Raw genomic sequence first — 18,963 nt, 5'->3', positions numbered from 1 at the left:
AAACTACGCACTATAGCTTTAACATGTGGTCATTTCAGTTTAAATGGACTAGTGTGCCAAAAGTTGGTCTGATTTTACAGTAAAAGAAGTCGCTCCAGAATTTTGGAACTTAATTCATTACAGCTTTTGGCAGATGATATAACCATATTTCACCTTTTGATTTTGACTTTATGCATATATAAGCCGAAGGATCTCTGATTTCCTTATTGAAATATGAGACATGTCCTCTCTGTACTTGTCCTTAATTTCTCCTACCGTTTACCGAAACTCTGTTCCAGCCACTGCTGCACATCCTTCAGATTGTAAAAAAATGGACCCTTACTGCCCAGGTAGGCAATCTTTCTCTGTTGTACTATACATACCCGTTCATTTGACACCCCATAAGCCACATTAGCATTGTTGTCCATGCAGTCGGCCACCAACTGACACTGCGGTGGCAGGGAAAAGTGCTCAATGAGTTTCCTTGCTGCTCCCAACCTCTCCTCCAGGTTCTGGTGTTTCCGGATATCGAAGGAGCAAGGGCCCATAGGAGGAGCCACCCAGCCATCAGACGGGTGAGCCTCATCAATGTACACTAATAGGAAATCAGCTACATCGCTGAAGTCCTCCACCAACTGCCTGAAAGCTGGCAGGTGGTTGATGAAGGGGGGTCAGGTGGCTGAGCCAAAGTTGACCACTAAAGGGCGGTCTGAGGACTCAAAATCCAGAAGTTGACACTCATCTCCATTTGCGTTCCTGGCACCAGGTGGCATATTAGTTCCATTACAGATGCTGCTACTCCATTGGTGGCCATCAGGGACCTTCACCACTTTGGAGTTGGGTGCCTCGCAGCCAAGTTTCACCTAAGGAGATGAAAAATAGGGATTCAGGTTTACTCACACAGTGCACACATCATTAAAGTGGGCTATGCCTATATCTTTGAACAGAGTATTTTCATAATGTATACAAATATAGCACTGCTAGCTGTTGCATCAAAATAAAAATGTAATATTATCAATAGATTCAGCCAATTTGAAAGGAGCTGTTTGTTGAACTGTGTTCGTTTTAATGTTATATCGTATTGGTTTTTGCAAATTCCTTTTTGACATTATTCTGTTTTGAACTGAAGAATCAAGAAAGACCCATAGGGATATATTTATCAAGATAGATAGAGGGGCACCCTGGTAGCTCACCTGGTAGAGTGCGCCCCCATGTAACAAGGCTCAGCCCTCACTGCAGCAGCTCAGGGTTCAAATCCAACCTGTGGCCCTTTGCTGCATGTCCTACCCCTCCCCACCTTTCTGTCTTTAGCTGTCCTACCCATTTAAGGCCAAAATGCCCCTGCCCAGATATAATATAAGATAGATAGATAGATTTTGAGTTCACCCTCTCACCAGTAGATGACAGTATGAGTGTTTAAATGGTTAAAAATAATCCTTCATTAGTGCCAGTGGGAAAAATTGCAATATCAGCAAATGGGATAGTTCAATAACATGCATCTGTTAAAAAAGCAAGATATAATAATAATAAATATGTAAACAGTAAAAAAGCATACATCCAACTACTGAGATTGTTGATAATGCTGGAGCTCTCCTCCAAAATTACCTTGTCAACGACTCAATGGAAGATATTGGTATTCTCCATCATCAAGTACCCATAAACAAACAAGTCACTTTACTATCGAAGGAAGTCCCCGTTGGTTCAGAAAATCAAATTCCAACATTGTACGACCAACATACGATCTAAGACAGACAAGAATAAATTCCTACAAAGACTCTATCGAAGGAACAAAGCCAAAGAAGCCAGATATGTACTGGACAGCCAAATCGTATCAGCATGCTTCGTGGATCCCGAGGAAGTACAGAGCATATACTCTGATATATGGAAAGGAAGAGCTAACTTTGAGGGCCTGGTGAAGTTTGGTTCCCTGCCCCTCTCTGAAAACTCAGCATTTGAACTGCCATTCTCCCCTGCTGAGTCGCTAGAGGCTCTCAAGAAAATAAAAAAGCTTTCCGCTCCAGGCCCAGATGGGATTACCTATTTTTGCTTAAGTGGGACCCTGATAATCAGAAGCTTTCATGCCTATATAATACCTTCCTCTGCGATGGTAAAGCAAATGAAAAAAAGCATAAAAGGTAAAACCTCCCTAATTCCTAAAGGGTTGGATCCGAAGAAACTCTTGTCCGTTGACCAATGGCGCCCTATAACTATTGGTCCAGTTATCTTGAGAATCTTATCAGGCATACTCTGAAGCATACCCCATTCATGAGAGACAGAGGGGCTTTGTTGATTCCCCAGGATGCTCAGAAAATCTCTCCATCCTTAACGGTGAGCAAGAAAGAGAAAAGGCCGCAGGCAGTTTTCTTGCATCGACTTTGCGAAGGCATTTGATAGGGTAGCCCATGAACACATTCATGAGGAGTTGACCTTGATCTATTGGGAAGGATTGTACAAGCCCTTGACAAGTTCAGGGCTTACCAAGAAAATCACTATCAACAAGGGAGTGAAGCAGGGTCCACTTCAATTGATCCACTTCTACTCCTTTTGGAAGATAAAGGAGACATCCTGGGAGACATTACCAGCAAGATCTCTAAGCCCCCTTAAAACCTACCCAGAAGCTCGAACTTTTTCAAGGTATATGGGATCCCTAGAATCCTCTATAGGGCCAATCTGGGCAAAGCCAAACAAGGTCTGCTAAATGAATGTGACAATTCAATTCAGTTCAATTCAATTTTATTTATAGTATCAAATCATAACAAGAGTTATCTCAGGATACTTTACAGATAAAGGAGGTCTAGACCATACTCTATAAACAATTCCAGTAATTCCCCCAAGAGCAAGCATTTAGTGTGACAGTGGCAAGGAAAAACTCCCTTTTAGGAAGAAACCTTGGACAGACCCAGGCTCTTGGTAGGTGGTGTCTGACGGTGCCGGTTGGGGGTGTGATGAACAGTGGCAATGATAGTCACAATAAAGATAATGGAACTATGACTAGAAATAGTGGTCGTAGCAGTTCACGGCATAGTATGGCACTGCAGGGCGTTACAGGATGTAGAATGGCACAACACAGCATAGCTGGACGTAGCAGGATGCAACAGGATGCAGCAGGACACTGCAGGGCACCACAGAGCGTAGCAGGGTGTAGCAGGGAGTGCAGCAGGACCTCGGCGACAGCTGCAACCATGATTTAGGTGCCACCCTAATCAAAGGAAACATGCTGGGCGAAAAAAAAAGGACTCCGGGGAATAAGCTCCTCAGAGCTAGGTTAGTAACAAGCATTTCTGGGACATGGACGAACACAAATTAAAAGAGAGAGGAGAGAGAAGCTCAGTGTGTCAAAGGAAGTCCCCTGGCAGTTTAAAACTAAAACAGCATAGCTAACACTGCATGAAAAGTGGGATTTCCATCCGCGTAAACACCTGGAAACGCCCGGAAATCCCCCTAATTTTTGGCAGTTATCGACAATTTACAGGCTGTGAACGTCACGTTCGTCTGTGCCACATATTGTCGGAAACGAACCATGACGTATGTGGAGAGCCCCCGCAGAGGTGTTAATGGATCTAATTAGAATATGAATAGCAGCGACACCACGCCTGGCCAGAGAACATCTGGCCTGGCTGGAATTTCCTCACTCACTATTGGATGAAACCACTACTTTTAAACAAGAAAAATCTCTCGTGATTGGTTGACAGGTCTGTCATGGGTTAGGCTATTGGTCACCCTGAGCCATTATTATTATAATTATAATAATAATATTATTAATAAACATATTATTAAAATATATATATATATATATATATAAAATTATATATATATTTATGTATTATATATTTATTTCATATATGCTATGTTGTATATTCATGTCATTGTTATCCTAAGGAAAAGGATTTGCCAGGAAGTGCTGTTTATTCAAAAATAGAGCTTTATTGACACAAAACACAAACTATGTACAAAGCATCAGAGACACACAGCACACACAACAAATATCCCACGCTCACGAGAAGCAGCATTCTGTCTGAATTCAGTCCATTTTGCAGACGTCTGTGGTGCGTTGTCCTGTATGTCTATGGTGGCGCACTTCCAAATGCCCACCTCACCCGCAGGCAGCACACTCTGTCTCGCTTACAGCAGCTGTAAAATAAATCAATAAATAAAGACAATCAGTACAGCGATGCCAGATCTGGTTGTTTCTACCTGAAGCTCCTGCGTGTTGTCTCGTAGTTTACAGGCAGCTGGAAGACAATTAAACGAGAGTGGTATGAAAAAAAAACATAAGTCACAATTCAACAATTATTGGAACTTAAACAAGGAAAGATGAAAAAAATACTTAGACAAAATGGCGTCATTATCAGCGTCATGTAAATCAGGACTTGCAGACAGCTCCGAGCAAATATAGGTCACAGCCTCGTTATGAGGCAAGGTTAGTCTGTAAAAAAAAAAAAAAAAGATTGGTATCTATTAATGTATCTATGTCCTTATACAGAAAAATGAATTAAATTCATTTAATGAAAGCATATTCTTTAAATCTTACCCTTGCTAAGGTTCGTAGCGCCTGCTACAGTTTGTCTCTGAGTTGTGAAGACGGCGTACTGAATTCCTGTAAATTACAAGACCAAAAAATACACTTTCATAAAGCAACTCACCCGCTTAGATCTGTAATGAATGGCACTGAAAGCAGCCAAGCTGTGCTGCTCGCGTTTAAACTTGCAGGTTTAAAACATTACTACCAAGTCTAAGTAGCCTGTTTAACATCCAAATACAGTCATTGTACAATCAAGAGTTAATAAACAGTACAGACTAACTCCCGTTTCATTAATAATCATATACTTACGGTGTATTTTCCTTTTCTGTGAGCGCATCTTTATGGAGCCCCGGAGGAGAAAAAACAACTCCTGTGTGTTTCCAAGTGAAGTTTGACAGAGTGTACAGACAACTATTTTACCAGTTGGCCTGAAATACTCCCATATTTTGGAAGCTTTTGCTCCAACTCTCGGACTCATCTCCCGCCGCTATTTTTCAAATGGAAGCAGTGAAGGCGGGGGTAGGGGGCGGGGCAGAGTGATAGAGAAAGACAAAGAGGAGCAAATTAACCAGCAGCGTGCGAACAGCGCACAGACTGGTGTGAAGGTGAATTACAGTGAGTTTAAATGGAATACTGGGAACATTTTATAAAAATAAGACAACTGAAGTCTAGATTATGAGGCCATTTCAGCAGAGCCAACAGCTTCATATGCCATGGACATGTGAATATGGTGCTGAATTTGCCAGTATTTTAAGAAAACAAATGGTTGGGACCTTGTCATGCAATGACAAAGCTGATATGCTTTATGTGAAGCAGTGTTTTGGTGTCAGCAGAAAGACTTCTCTTAGAAAACTGTACAGTGGGGCTTCTGTCTCCATTCCACCAGACAATGTTGGATGAGGAAGACCAAAGAAAGGTCACTGTAGTCATGCCACTATGCACAGGGGTTGAGCCAGGGGCGTAGCACAAGACCCTGGGCCCTATGCATAGACAGTCCTGATGGGCCCCCATGTTCCTCAACTCACCACCCTCTCGCCTGCGTACTATGGTGTCTCTTTGATCATCTGTTAATTTATCTGGCCATAGTCCTGGATCCTCTGGCATAAACTGGTCTGCACTGCTCTGCCTACTTTCCAGTTCCTCAGCTCTCATTTCCACAGTGCTCAGAGCAACACTCGTGCTCCCTGCTGTCTTCACTCCCATCATCCTCAATCAGATCATCTCTATCATCTTTCTCTATGAAGGATACATTTGATATTAACCTCTTATCCTAATTGTAACTTAATATAATAAAACACACTAAGATGTTAGTGTTACTTAACACCTTTCAGTCAAAATGGCTAAACATGGTTTGCTTTAATTTTGATATAAGCTCACCCTGTCTCTAATCCAAAGAGGATGATGAGGGGTCTGTTGCTCCCTGGTGTGACAGTTTCTGAAACTGAGGGCCATGTGTTTCACAATGTTAACATCTACTGAATCTGACATAACTATAATGTTGACATGATATGTATCTACCGATGAGCTACATGCTACCTATGACACTGATTAGCCTATTATTGCTAATTATAGACATTATAGCCTATTCATTTAAAATTAAACATGTTTTAAATTAGGCTATTACAATGGTGTGTTGTATGCAAACAGTATTGCTAGTGTAGTTTATTTATTTAGCCTTTACCTCAGACTACATGTATAACCAAATTATCATTTGAAAGTTTATGTTCTGCTCTTTATATGGGTTGTCTCAGTCCGTTTTTAGCACTAACGGTCACGGAGATATTCAAACAGTTTAGCACCATGGATTTCGTTTTCTAGTTTGTGCTCACCTTTCTTTGAAAAGAAGTCAGTTACCAATTGTTTCCCCTCCTTTCATTTTCTCTCCTCCTCCTGTCTTTCCTTTCTTTTTGGTAGCCTGATTTGGCTTTCTTTGAGAAAGAAATTTCTACAGCAGAAGTTTGCGCTCCACCAGACGCTCAACTGATCTAACGTAAACAAAATGCGTGCAGATGGACCAAACCATTTGGCGCATTAGCAAGGGGTGGGTGAGACCTTAGATAGTCTTTTTTGTATCCAAAATGTAGTCAGTCAATCAACCAAGTTATTCAGCCAGTAAACTAACTTTACATTTCATCTGACATGCATTATAAAATTAAATTAGGAAATGAAAATATCCAGGTGAAATAAACTACATTCCAGACTTTTCAAGGGCCCTCTCTCACCTTGGGCCCTGGTAATCAGTATCGGTTTTACCCCCAGTCCGACGCCCCTGGGTTGAGCTCTAGGAGACTGTGAATGAATCCTGGAATGCAAATTTTACCTTGGTGGCAAAGCCTGATTAAAACTAATTGTTGAAATAAATTATTTTGTGTATCTTTTTTACATAACATTGGTCATTGTTAATGACATACAAAGTAATTAATCTAGCATACTTTCATTAAATAAATCAATTCAAGCTAAAATGTAAGAGTCTACAATAAAAAGATCTATTTTAAGAGATTTTCTTAAATTTAAGTTAATACCTTTTAGAAAAATGTCACCTGGGATAAAACTCCCCCTGCTGCTACCCTGATTTGCATTTGTATAGCTCACAGCATTTTCATTTACATGTTAAAGCCTCACCTAGAATTAGAGGGAGGGGGGGTCATGGGGGGACAAATGCCAAGCAAGGCCCACGTCAATTTCCGACAATTCATGGCAGTTTTCGGTGTTGCCTGTAAATTGCCGTGTACAGTCGTAAACCTGAAGTTCCACAACAATCTACAGTGCTGCTTACTGACAAAAATCTCACTTTTCATGCAGTGTAAGAGATAGGGAGGGGGTGTGCCATGACTGTGCCTACACACCCTCCCTCGCCGGTCTAGGCGAACGCTGCAACTCCTCACTCCCTAACTATAAGCTTTATCAAAGAGGAGAGTTTTAAGTTTACTCTTAAATGTGGTGACGCTGCCTGCTCCCCGAACCCAGACTGGGAGCTGGTTCCACAGGAGAGGAGACTGATAGCTAAAGGCTCTGGCTCCCATTTTATTTTTAGAGACTCTAGGAACCACAAGTAACTGCATTCTGGGAGCACAGTACTCTAGTGGGACAATAAGGTGCATGAGCTCTTCAAGATATGATGGTGCTTGACCATTTAGAGCCTTGTAGGTCCGGAGAAGGATTTTAAATTCAATCCTGGATTTTACAGGAAGCCAATGCAAAGAAGCTAATACAGGAGAATTATGATCTCTTTTTTTAGTTCTTGTCAGAACACGCGCTGCAACATTTTGGATCAGCTGGAGAGTCTTAAGGGAGTTATTTGGGCAACCTGATAGTAAGGAATTACAGTAGTCCAGCCTGGAAGTAACGAATGCATGTACTAGTTTTTCAGCATCGTTTTGAGACAGGATGTGCCTAATTTGGGCAATGTTACGAAGATGAAAAAAGGCTGTTCTTGAGGTTTGTTTTAAGTGAGCCTTTGAGTTTAACATCAGAAAATTGTAGGTCATCCATGATTTTATATCTTGAAGTTTAGATAACTGACTGTTTCGTGTGGCTTGATTGATAAGTATAATAGGGTGTCATCCGCATAACAGTGAAAGTGTGTTTCCTAATAATATTGCCTAGAGGAAGCATATATAAGGAGAATAGAATTGGTCCAAGCACTGAGCCTTGTGGAATGCCATGGCTAACTTTTGCGAACCTGGAGGATTTATCGTTAACATTAACAAATTGAGATCGATCAGAGAAATAGGACTTAAACCAGCTTAGTGCGATTCCTTTAATGCCAACTAAATGTTCCAATCTCTGTAACAGGATGGTGTTGTCAATAGTGTCAAATGCAGCACGAAGATCTAATAAGACAAGTATGGAGGCAAGTCCTTTGTCAGCAGCAGTTAGAAGGTTGTTAGTAATTTTCACCAGTGCTGTCTCTGTGCTATGATGCATTCTAAATCCTTACTGAAAGTCCTCAAATAAACTATTGCTATACAGAAAATCACATAACTGATTAGCGACTACCTTCTCAAGGATCTTGGAGAGAAAGGGAAGGTTAGATATAGGTCTATAGTTGACTAAGACATCAGGATCGATAGATCATAGCTACTTTAAATGACTGCGGTACATAACCTGTTACTAAAGACATATTGATCACATCTAGTAATAAAGGGTTAACCATGGGTAACGCTTATTTAAGTAGCCTCGTTGGGATGGGGTCTAAGAGACAGGTAGATGGCTTAGCTGAAGAGACCTTCAACATTAATTGTTGAAAGTCTATAGGATAAAAGCAGTCTAAGTATATGTCAGGTCTTGTCGTTCTTTCTAGCAGTCCTGCGTTTAAAGGTGAACCATTAGAAGTTGAGGGCAAAAGGTGATGAATTTTATCTCTAATTGTTTTAATTTTATCATTAAAGAAGCTCATGAAGTCATCACTACTCAGAACTATAGGAATAGATGGCTCAATAGAGCTGTGACTGTCAGCTTGGCTACAGTGCTGAAAAGAAACCTTGGGTTGTTCTTATTTTCTTCTATTAGTGATGAGTAATAGTCTGATCTGGCATTTCTGAGGCCCTTGCTATAGGTTTCTTGCCAATCTAAACGAGATTCTTCCAGTTTGGTGGAATGCCATTTACTTTCAAGTTTTTGCGAGATTTGTTTTAATTTGCAAGTTTGGGAGTTATATCAAGGTGCTAGTTTCCTTTGCTTCATCATCTTCTTTTTGAAGGGAACAACAGTCTAAAGTCGTTCATAGGCAGGCCATAGCACCGTCTACAAAATTATCAATTTGGGGGGGACTAAAGTTAACATAAAGGTCCTATGTTATATTAAAACATGACATTGAGTTAAATGCTGTTGGAATATCTTCCTTGAATTTAGCTATAGCACTGTCAGATAGGCATCTAGTGTAGAAGCTTTTATCTAATTTTGTATACACGGGTAGCAAGAATTCGAAAGTTATTAAAAAATGGTCTGATAATAAAAGATTCTGCAGAAATATGATTAAATCTTCAATTTCGATGCCATATGCTATAGCACAAGGTCGAGGGTGTGGTTAAAACATTGAGTGGCCTTATGCACACTCTGACTAAAACCAATTGAATCTAATAGTGAGTTGAAAGCAGTACTAAGGCTATTACTGTCAACGTCCACATGGATATTAAAATCACCTACAATGAGTACTTTGTCTGAGAAAAGCCTTCAGAAGTTGCAGTATATCCAGAACAGCGCTGCTAGGATCCTGTTGAGGGTGTGCAAACATGACCACATCACCATCCATCCATCTTTGTCCGCTTATCCGGTGTCGGGTCGCGGGGGGAGCAGCTCCAGCAGGGGACCCCAAACTTCCCTTTCCCGAGCAACATTAACCAGCTCCGAAAGGGGAACCCAAGGCGTTCCCAGGCCAGGTTGGAGATATAATTTCTCCACCTAGTCCTGGGTCTTCCCCAAGGCCTCCTCCCAGCTGGACGTGCCTGGAACACCTCCCTAGGGAGGCGCCCAGGGGGCATCCTTACCAGATGCCCGAACCACCTCAACTGGCTCCTTTCGACGCAAAGGACCACATCACCCCCATCCTTAAATCACTCCACTGGCTTCTTGTCTCACTCAGGGTTGAGTACAAGGTCTCCCTCCTTACCCACCAGTCCATCCATGGTGAAGCTCCCCCCCTACCTCAAGGAACTCCTCACCCCTCAACACGTACCCTCCGATCTGCCTCAGCATATTTTTTGAAACCTCCCAGGACAAAGCTCCGTACAATGGGAGATCGGGCTTTCTGCTCAGCTGCTCCCAGTCTGTGGAATGCTCTCCCTGACCACCTGAGGACACCACAGACTGTGGATGCTTTTAAACGTGGCCTTAAAACCCACCTTTTTAGGAGAGCTTTTGAGTGAACCCGTGCCCTTTTTCTTATTTTTTTTGTTTCATGTCATTCTATTCATTTATTTTTATTTTCATGCTCTCCATGTGTTTTTATTTTTTTTCTTTTTCTTTTTTTTTAGTACTATCATGTAGCACTTTGGGATTTTGCGTAAATATAAAGTGCATTACAAATTAAATGTATTATTATTATTATTATTATTATTATTTAAGGATAATAATGACCTCATGACAAAAAATCTAATTGGGCCCCCTCTGTGCAGCTGTTGTCACCACATTTCTAGGACCTAACTGTCCCATCAAAAGCTTTACATAACTCTAATTAAAGGCTTGCAACTGTCTTGCTTCTTCTAGTTCAATACTAGTACTAGCACAATATTTACTGCTGGTGATTTGTACATGCATGCAAGTCTAGTATGCAGTTCAGTATTTGATGCAAGATTAAAAGCAACCATAAAAAAATTTGCCGAAGGCCATCTTTTACAGTCTCAATGTATTTTTATTGTAAAATTTGACAAAATGGAAAATTCTCTTAACAAAATTATTATTATTAATTATTATTATAATTATTAATGGATATTATCTAGGTCTTTGGTTTTACCCCTGAAAGGTAAATTCCTTGATGCCAAGTGCAGTGTTACATCCAGGATTCTCTGCAAGAGAGCTCTGTTCTTCTCAGTTTCGGTTTGGATCTGCCTTTGCAACTGAGAGTCAATGCCACTAACAGCCATTACTGACTGTTGCAAGTTCTTCCATTTCAAATAGCAGTCTCTGTGTGCCGTATTCTTCTCATTGACAGGGAATTTATCATACATCCGACGCCACTTTACATCAGACATTTTATATCCCTTTTGGCTGTTCAGTGCACTAAGAGAAGGTCTTTTTTGTAAATGAGAGAAAAGCACACATGGAATGCAACATTAGAAGATTTGCTGTAAGTTACCCAGTCTCTCTTCACCTTTTCCCTCCCATTGTCTGCCTTACTGTACAATAAGTATTCTGGGAATGCTTTTCCCTCAGAATCCTGTGACAGTACATCATCATCATCATCTCTGGTGACCAGTGCCCTCACAAAATCCTCTCTGTCCCTATCAGTCAAATTTGCTGGCCACAAACCTGGGTCATCCTTTTTATGACTTTGTCTGTCTTCTTCCAGCATGCATCTCTCATCCTCATCATCACTGTTACTTTCTTTCCTTTCTTCCTCTGCTTCCACACTTCTTCCTCCTTCTATCTGAGAGGGCCCTGGCTCTGTAGGATGTACACAATGCATGTGATATATACATATACACTGTTATATATACACAGTCTATTTATTAAAATATGCCATATACCAATAAATAACACTAGCACTACAGAACATTGACCCAAATTACCTACAGTTCTGTATCACCACCACTTGATTACATACATTAGATACGATAGATTTTTTTGTGTTTGTGTGTGTGTGTGTGTGTGTGTGTGTGTGTGTGTGTGTGTGTGTGTGTGTGTGCAAGCTTCTCAAATAAATTGCCCTTCATGATGGGAATAATAAAGTCTGTATCTATAGATGTCATTCCATAATTCAATCTAAATAAACGTATCAAACTGGATTATTTAAATATTGTCTGTATCTTACATGCAGGCTCAGGTAAGCTACTCACTGTTAACTGTCCAGCATCCAGTACAGACAGTAGGTTGTTGGTTGTTTTTATTTTATTTCATAAATAATTGTTATTGTGTTTGAATTTCTGTTATTAATAAATATTTCATTTTCTTTTTGTAATGGTAAAAAGAGCAAGAGAGACAGAGAAATCCCCACAGACTGCCTGCAATGATGCTACATTGAACATTGAACACAATGTTGCTCACCTTCTTCACTGGGACAGGGAGGGGCACAGTTAGGGGGAGACTGGGGTGCTGCTGACTTATCTGTTGTTAAGTCTGCTAAAAGGGGCAGGGACAAGGATTTAATATGAATATCTTGCTTAACGTTTCCCTGCACTGATTAAATGGTGATTAAATGTAGGCTAACACTAGCCTGTAGCTAGCTAGCTTATTTAACTATGGACATTAAGCCAACAGGTTAATACTACTCACAGACTATAGGCTACCCACCTACCAAACAAGTAAAAGCAACGAGATCATTAATTTTATTACTATATTTGAAATATATATACTGAATGATGATGGTTTAATAATTTTATATTAGTTTTTACCTATTTTTTGGGGCCCTTGGAATTTTCCTAACTTTTCGGCACCCCTGACTACATATGATAACAAATATAATTGGCTGTAATGTTTTCCATGTTGGCCTGAGCCTCTAGGAATTTGAGTATTATTATGACTGGGAGGAGTGGCTTCATTTAGACTAACATATTCTTCATGGCACAGCCAGGTTTTGTTAAGACAGAATAGATCAATTTGATTATCTGATATCAAATTGTTTACTAATACTGCTTTAGAAGACAGAGATCAAATATTTAATAGTCCACATCTAATTTTCCTATTCTGTTCTATCATTGCAGTGGTTGTTTTAATTCCAATTAGTTGATAAGTAGCCCCTGTTTTGTTTACCTTTGATTTAACCAATCTTAGGGGACAAACACTGTGGTTATTAGACTATGAGTGGAACGGAAGCACAGAGGAGCGTGTTGCACTGCACCTCTGATTATTAATATCAAACTTGGGTTGTCATGGTTTATGACCGATAATAGACTCGGTCAGATTTTTGGATGGTGGGATGAATGCCGTCTCTCCTAATCAGACCAGGCTTTCCCCTGAATGCCCTCCAGTTATTTACGTAGCCCACATCATTAGCTGGGCACCATGTCACCGCTGGTCAGGTTTGGCAGGGGTCCAGAAAAAACTACTGAGTCCAACATTGTCTTTGCATATGCACAAAGTGACTTAACATTAATTTTAGTGATCTCCGATTTACGTAATCGGGTATCATTACCACCTACATGAAGTATGATCTTACTGTATTTACGGCTATTTTTAGCCAGCAGCTTTAGATAGGATTCTACATCGCCTGCTCTGGCCCCAGGGACACACACGGCCGCAGCTGCTGGAGCTGCCAACCTCACGTTTCGCAGTATAGAGCTCCCAATAACCAGAGTTGGCTTCTCAGCAGGTCTATCACTGAGTGGGGAGAAACTGTTAGAAAGGCGAAAATGCTCCGGTTAAGTGCACTCCCCGGTTTAGAGCTAGCGCTACGCTTCCCCTGGAAGTCACCCACTTACCCGGCTGCTCGGGGCCTGCCGGGGAACTGCTAACAGAAGCTACAGTATGTTGGCCCGCTGATTAGCTACGGAAGCACACGATTTTGATTCAATGGTGCGGAGCTGTGCCTCTAACTCACTAAGCCTCGCCTCCAGAGCAGCAAATAAACTACATTTATTACATGTATCATTATCACTGAAGGAGGCAGAGGAATAGCTAAACATTTGACACACAGAGCAAGAGCAAGAGAGAGCAGGAGAGGGAGAGGAATTAGCCATTGCTAAGCTAAAGTAGCTAACAGCGTTTTAACAATTGTGAGATCAGCGAGGCAGTCGCTGTAAGAGAAGAGAACTATAAGTGCTTGAGTATAACTAGTGTAGTTTAAATGCAATCCAGGCCAATTGCCGCTAAATTAAACAATAAAGCAGAATTTAGTATGTTTTTGCTAGAGCAGCAAACTAACGTTACGGGACTTGAACACTGTGTCTGACGAGTCTGATAGTTGGCTAACGTTACATGATTGTCCACAGCCAGTTGATGTCCGGTTGCTTTTCTCCTAAAGATGATTCGGACTTAACATTTTGCCGCAGGCATTCAAAACAAATGAAAATACCTTTGTTTTTACCCGACTGTCTGACAAGTGCACTGCTGTATTTATCCTTTTCAAGATTCTGACCAGAGATATTTGTGCTCAGCCGGGACGAGAAACATTCTGGATATCGGAAATGTCAAAAGCTAAAAAGTTAGCGGTCGTTGATGATATTAAGCAGCATATGGTGGAGTTGCAGCTGAAAAGAGTCAAAGTCTGTGACCGGGGCAGAAAAGCAACAGGCTAACAACCAGTCGCCAGCGGATATTGGTAAAATATTCGCAGCACTAGAGAAAAGCTCCACTGAGCTAAAAAGTCTGACGAAAATTTGCCGATTGTTTTTAGTTGAAGCTCTCCGGCCTGGTCACCAGAATGAATGAGGTTGGGCACTGCGTCGAGAGTTTAGAGGCGGCCAAGATAGAGAGACAGGGTGATCCTGCTGCTAGCAAGAGAGAGGTTGACATGCTTTGGAAAAAAATTTAAGATTTTGAAAATTAATCCTGATGCATTAATGTCCATTTTGCAATAATGTCCATTTTGTGGGCATCCTCAAGGGAAAGGATGGAAGAGATATAGTGAAGTTTTTGTGGGAGCTGATTCGGGAGTTGCTGAAGACTGAGGGAGAGACTGAGCATGCACACAGAACCGCCAGGCAGGAGACTGACCATGGGCCATTCTGGCAAGATTTTCATTGTGAATGGGGGTAGAGCGTTTAAGCTGCAAGTTGCCGGCTGGGGGAAGACTCAAAAATACGTAGCAGGCCTGCGGCGAAAAGTTGAGACGGACTCAACTTTTGGAGAAACGCAACCCCACGTCACACTGCGGTGGCCAATCATGTAACCACACTACGAGGGTAAAAAACTAAATACAAGCCCTCAAACACTATTGGCCAGGCGTTAACGTAACCCAATTTGTTCAGGTCCTATGCCCTGACCAATCAGCTATCCTAACCTTAACCACTCGAGGTCAATGCCTAACCCCAACCGTGGGCCGTTTCATTGACACTCCCACCCCCGCCGCACCACCCTGCGGCAAATTGCGGGATCACCTTTCTTGATGAATGCCCACTAAATCCGACAAAGCTACCGGTACTCGCTCCGAAGCTAATCCCAGTCATTTTCAGTCACTACCACACACTCCCCATGCATACACACAGACGGGCTCTGCTATTCTCTGAAAGAGATACGCTAGAATGGCGCAGAAACCAGGCACACGTATAGACCTCAGGCCACGTACGTAAGCTCCGCATATGGTCAAATGAAGCTTTGCGAACCACCGTCTTTATTTACTGAGCTCACTGGTGCTCTCTGTTCAACAATAATAAAGAAAACGGTTTGCGAAGCTTCATTTGACAACCACTACTGCATAGATCCTGCATACAACCATACGCATCTGGAAGTAAAGATATGACCAGTCAGTGTTTAGGTAGTAGCGTGTGTGTCGTGTAGGGTCACGTGAGTATCAAAAGTGTAGAGGGTGTTCAGAGCATGTAGACTTAAAGGGGAACTATGCCGTTTTTTAGTTTAATTTACCTTAACTGAACAGCTTTGGAGTCATTGGAATGGTTATATGACTTTTTTCGAGTTGAATGGTGGTCATCTCTCTTCCCCCTGGTGCCTCTGAGAGGAAAAACCAGCCTTTCAACTTTTGTCCAGAGAACCGCCAGCCTCAGCGTCAGGAAGTATCGCGTCATGTCAGGTCTCGCGATGTAACAAATTGCTTCATGGCACTGCACACATACGCCCATTCAGGAACCGGCAAACAAGGTAGTGATGGAGTTTTTCACACCATCGTCATGGCTGAGCCGACAAAAAAGAAGCAGAAAGCTAGGAAAGCATTGTCGGAGGAACAGAGAAAGAGGAAACGGCAGACTGACCGAGTGAGGAGTCAGACACAAGTAAACATAATATCCATTCCGAAGCTGTTGTAGCTCTATAGAGAAACCTGCCAGCAAAAAGCGAAGAAATGGCCAAAACTGCATAGTGCCCCTTTAAAGAAGAGGCTGTACAAAGTATATTTTGATTCTCTAGTTATTATATTACACCTTAATTACATCTTAAATATCATTGTTTATAAGGGCATACAAAATATATTATTTTAGTACAAATTGGTATTTTTTGTTATTTAATTTTCTAAAATATTAAGTTATTTAAAAGAAAAAGTATTGCACATTTTTTGTTCATTATTTCTTATGCTTGTTTAAGTTTGTATGTGTTGGAAATGTTGGTATTTTTTGCATTTGTCTTATTAATAAAGCAAGTAGATTCATGACACCATTATATCGCAATCTTAGTCGCAATAGCAATATGACTTGTGCAGCTCTAGTGTGTAGGCGCTTTAACAAATATTGAGCGTTCAATAATTAAAACTTTGGAAGTGTAAATCCCCTCCTGCAATCTACTGATTTAATCAAATACATTGGAAACTATAGACTTCAGACAATTTATCATAGATGAACCAGAGCAAGAAGACGTTATCGTTTTTAAACAGTGGGATAGAAATCAAAGGCCTACAATGTCTGGTGGTCTTCTCTTTTCGCTGTGCACGCCCCCGCGAGTGCCGTGCATACATCTGACAGAACTCCACATAGCACCGGCGACATGTGCAGCACAGCTGCTGGCAAGAACCGGTTTGTCGTTTATTTTGTCTGATGATGTCCTCAGAAAATCATGATTATTTAATTGAACTAGTCTATTTAATTAATATCTGCAGCTCAGCAGCTTGGTAAAGGTCAACATAATGATATCTAAAGTTACAAGTTGTTTACAGTTTAGTGGATTGATGACAATGCATCAATGGATGGCTCGATTCAAAGCACTGGGATCCTTGAACATCGACAGAGACTTTACCTGCTTGTAGGCGTCCAGCAGGAAGCTGTTCCACACGGAGCGCAGCCCCGCGGAGGTGAGCATGCGGCGCCACTCTCTGGAGCCGGAGCCGGCAGCGGCGGACCTGGAGCAGCTGAGCAGCGACACCGCGCGCTTCAGCAGCACCACGGAGTCGTACAGGGCAAGGAAGAGACAGTTTGAAAAGAACCCAGGTAGTATCTGAAGGGTCACGAGCAGATCCTCACTCGCCATTCCCATTTTGTCTTGATGCGTTAATACGACCGCAGGCAAACTATTTCAGACTGGCCTCCATGTCTCGCAGCGCTGGATCCCGGCTCTCACAACGCTGGATCCCGGCTCTCACAGTACTGTATCCCGGCTCTCACAGCTCTGGATCCCGGCTCTCACAACGCTGGATCCCGGCTCTCAGACTGTGTGGCTGCCAGCTGGATCCTGTCTGTTGTGTTACCTTCAGGTGTTCAGCGGTGTGCGCACCTTCACGAGGCGGCTGGAGCTCGATCACTCTTCCCAAAAGGACATGCATAGTTAATATTAAGCCTCACGGCTTATCTTGGTAGGAAGATTGTGACGTCAGCTGTGTTGAATCCCCTCTGTCCCCTCCTCCCTCACGACTGCAGTGTGTGTGTGTGTGTGTGTGTGTGTGTGTGTGTGTGTGTGTGTGTGTGTGTTTGTGTTTGTGTGTGTGTGAGAGTGTGTGTGAGAGAGAGAGAGAGTGTGTGTGAGAGAGAGAGAGAGAGAGAGAGAGAGAGAGAGAGAGGGTGTGTGTTTGTGTGACTTTACTGACTCTGTGAAAAAAAAATAATATAAAAACTTATATCACCTATGTATAGGCTAAGCCTACTGCTAATTTTGAAGAAAGAATAATGCTTTCTGGATTATGTTTTGCCATGGTAATATGGAAACTGTTTTAATAAACAAATCCAATAAGTAACCCAACGGTCCATAGAGTCTAAAAACACTATGTTAAACAGGCTCTGTATTCTGCAGACCACTCTTTTAAAAACTCCCTCGCCCCTCCCCTCCATGAAGTACAGCTGAGCTGACGGTGCGTACAAACTATATCCCAACATAGGGCCTACTGCACAGCGAACTCCAAAAACCAGCGATGAAAAAAGTAGGCCTATCTAAATATCTGTGTGAATGCGTGCATATAAACTAAAATGTTATTTATATAGTGCAACCAATGTAAATTATATAGTATTAGCAATAGGCCTACATGCATAATCAAAATGTCTATTAAAACAAGGAGCTCGACGCACCAGGATCGGTTTTCTAGATGACAATGTATGTTTTTTTAAAACAACCACAAGTAGATTAAGGGCCCTATCTTGCACCCAGCGCAATTGCCTTTGTACACCGACGCATGTATCATCCCTATTTTGCACCCGAAGCACAGCGGACTTTTTTCCTCCACAGACACACGTCGGTAAATTAGGGAATGTATTTGCGCTCCTGGGGGCGGTTCAACGAAAAGAGGAGGTGTGTTCCGGCGTAAACGTTCCCTGGTGCTATTTTGCAGTTTCAGAAAACAATTCCGCCACTGACCAGGAAAAACCTGGTCTAAAGTCAGTAGCGCGTTATTCAGATGCTATTTTAGGGGCGCATGCTTGGCCATAATGTAGCATGTGCACAACGTGCATACACTTCTCTCATCTAAACGGACGCAGCAGTTCCCATTTTTGCAAACCATACATAATTACAAGGAAAAACATTACTGAAAATGCGCTTCAGGTGTTTGGATAGATCAGGAGGCACTTTACAGTACAGTCCTCAAAAAGTCCCAGCATTCTTTGTGGCTTGTTGTGTTTTACACAACATTTCCATGAATCATGGATGTGTTGATGACATAAATGAGGAAATATTAGAGGACTTAAGGAGACGTGATGTTGAACTACGGTGGGATTGGACACTCCGGCGGAATCTGGTCCGGGAGTAATGCGCGATGCGCTCCTGGTGGAGCGGGTGGA

The 18,963-nt window shown here is 41.9% G+C and overlaps 1 protein-coding gene across 1 annotated transcript; it reads right to left on the bottom strand.

Moving 5' to 3' along the window:
• Window positions 1-251: 251 nt before the first annotated feature.
• Window positions 252-17,304, bottom strand: dio2 (iodothyronine deiodinase 2). The gene is made up of 2 exons (XM_028566249.1): window positions 16,997-17,304; window positions 252-842 (listed from the first exon to the last, which is right to left on the bottom strand). Exons 1-2 carry the CDS (start codon window positions 17,231-17,233, stop codon window positions 252-254), a joined length of 828 nt encoding a protein of 275 aa, XP_028422050.1. The 5' UTR covers window positions 17,234-17,304.
• Window positions 17,305-18,963: the final 1,659 nt, after the last annotated feature.

The sequence above is a fragment of the Perca flavescens genome, chromosome 20, assembly GCF_004354835.1.
Source record: "Perca flavescens isolate YP-PL-M2 chromosome 20, PFLA_1.0, whole genome shotgun sequence".
Taxonomy (NCBI): Eukaryota; Metazoa; Chordata; class Actinopteri; order Perciformes; family Percidae; genus Perca; species Perca flavescens.
The sequence above is the reverse complement of the archived record's forward strand: the minus strand, read 5'-3'. Positions and strand labels throughout refer to the sequence as shown.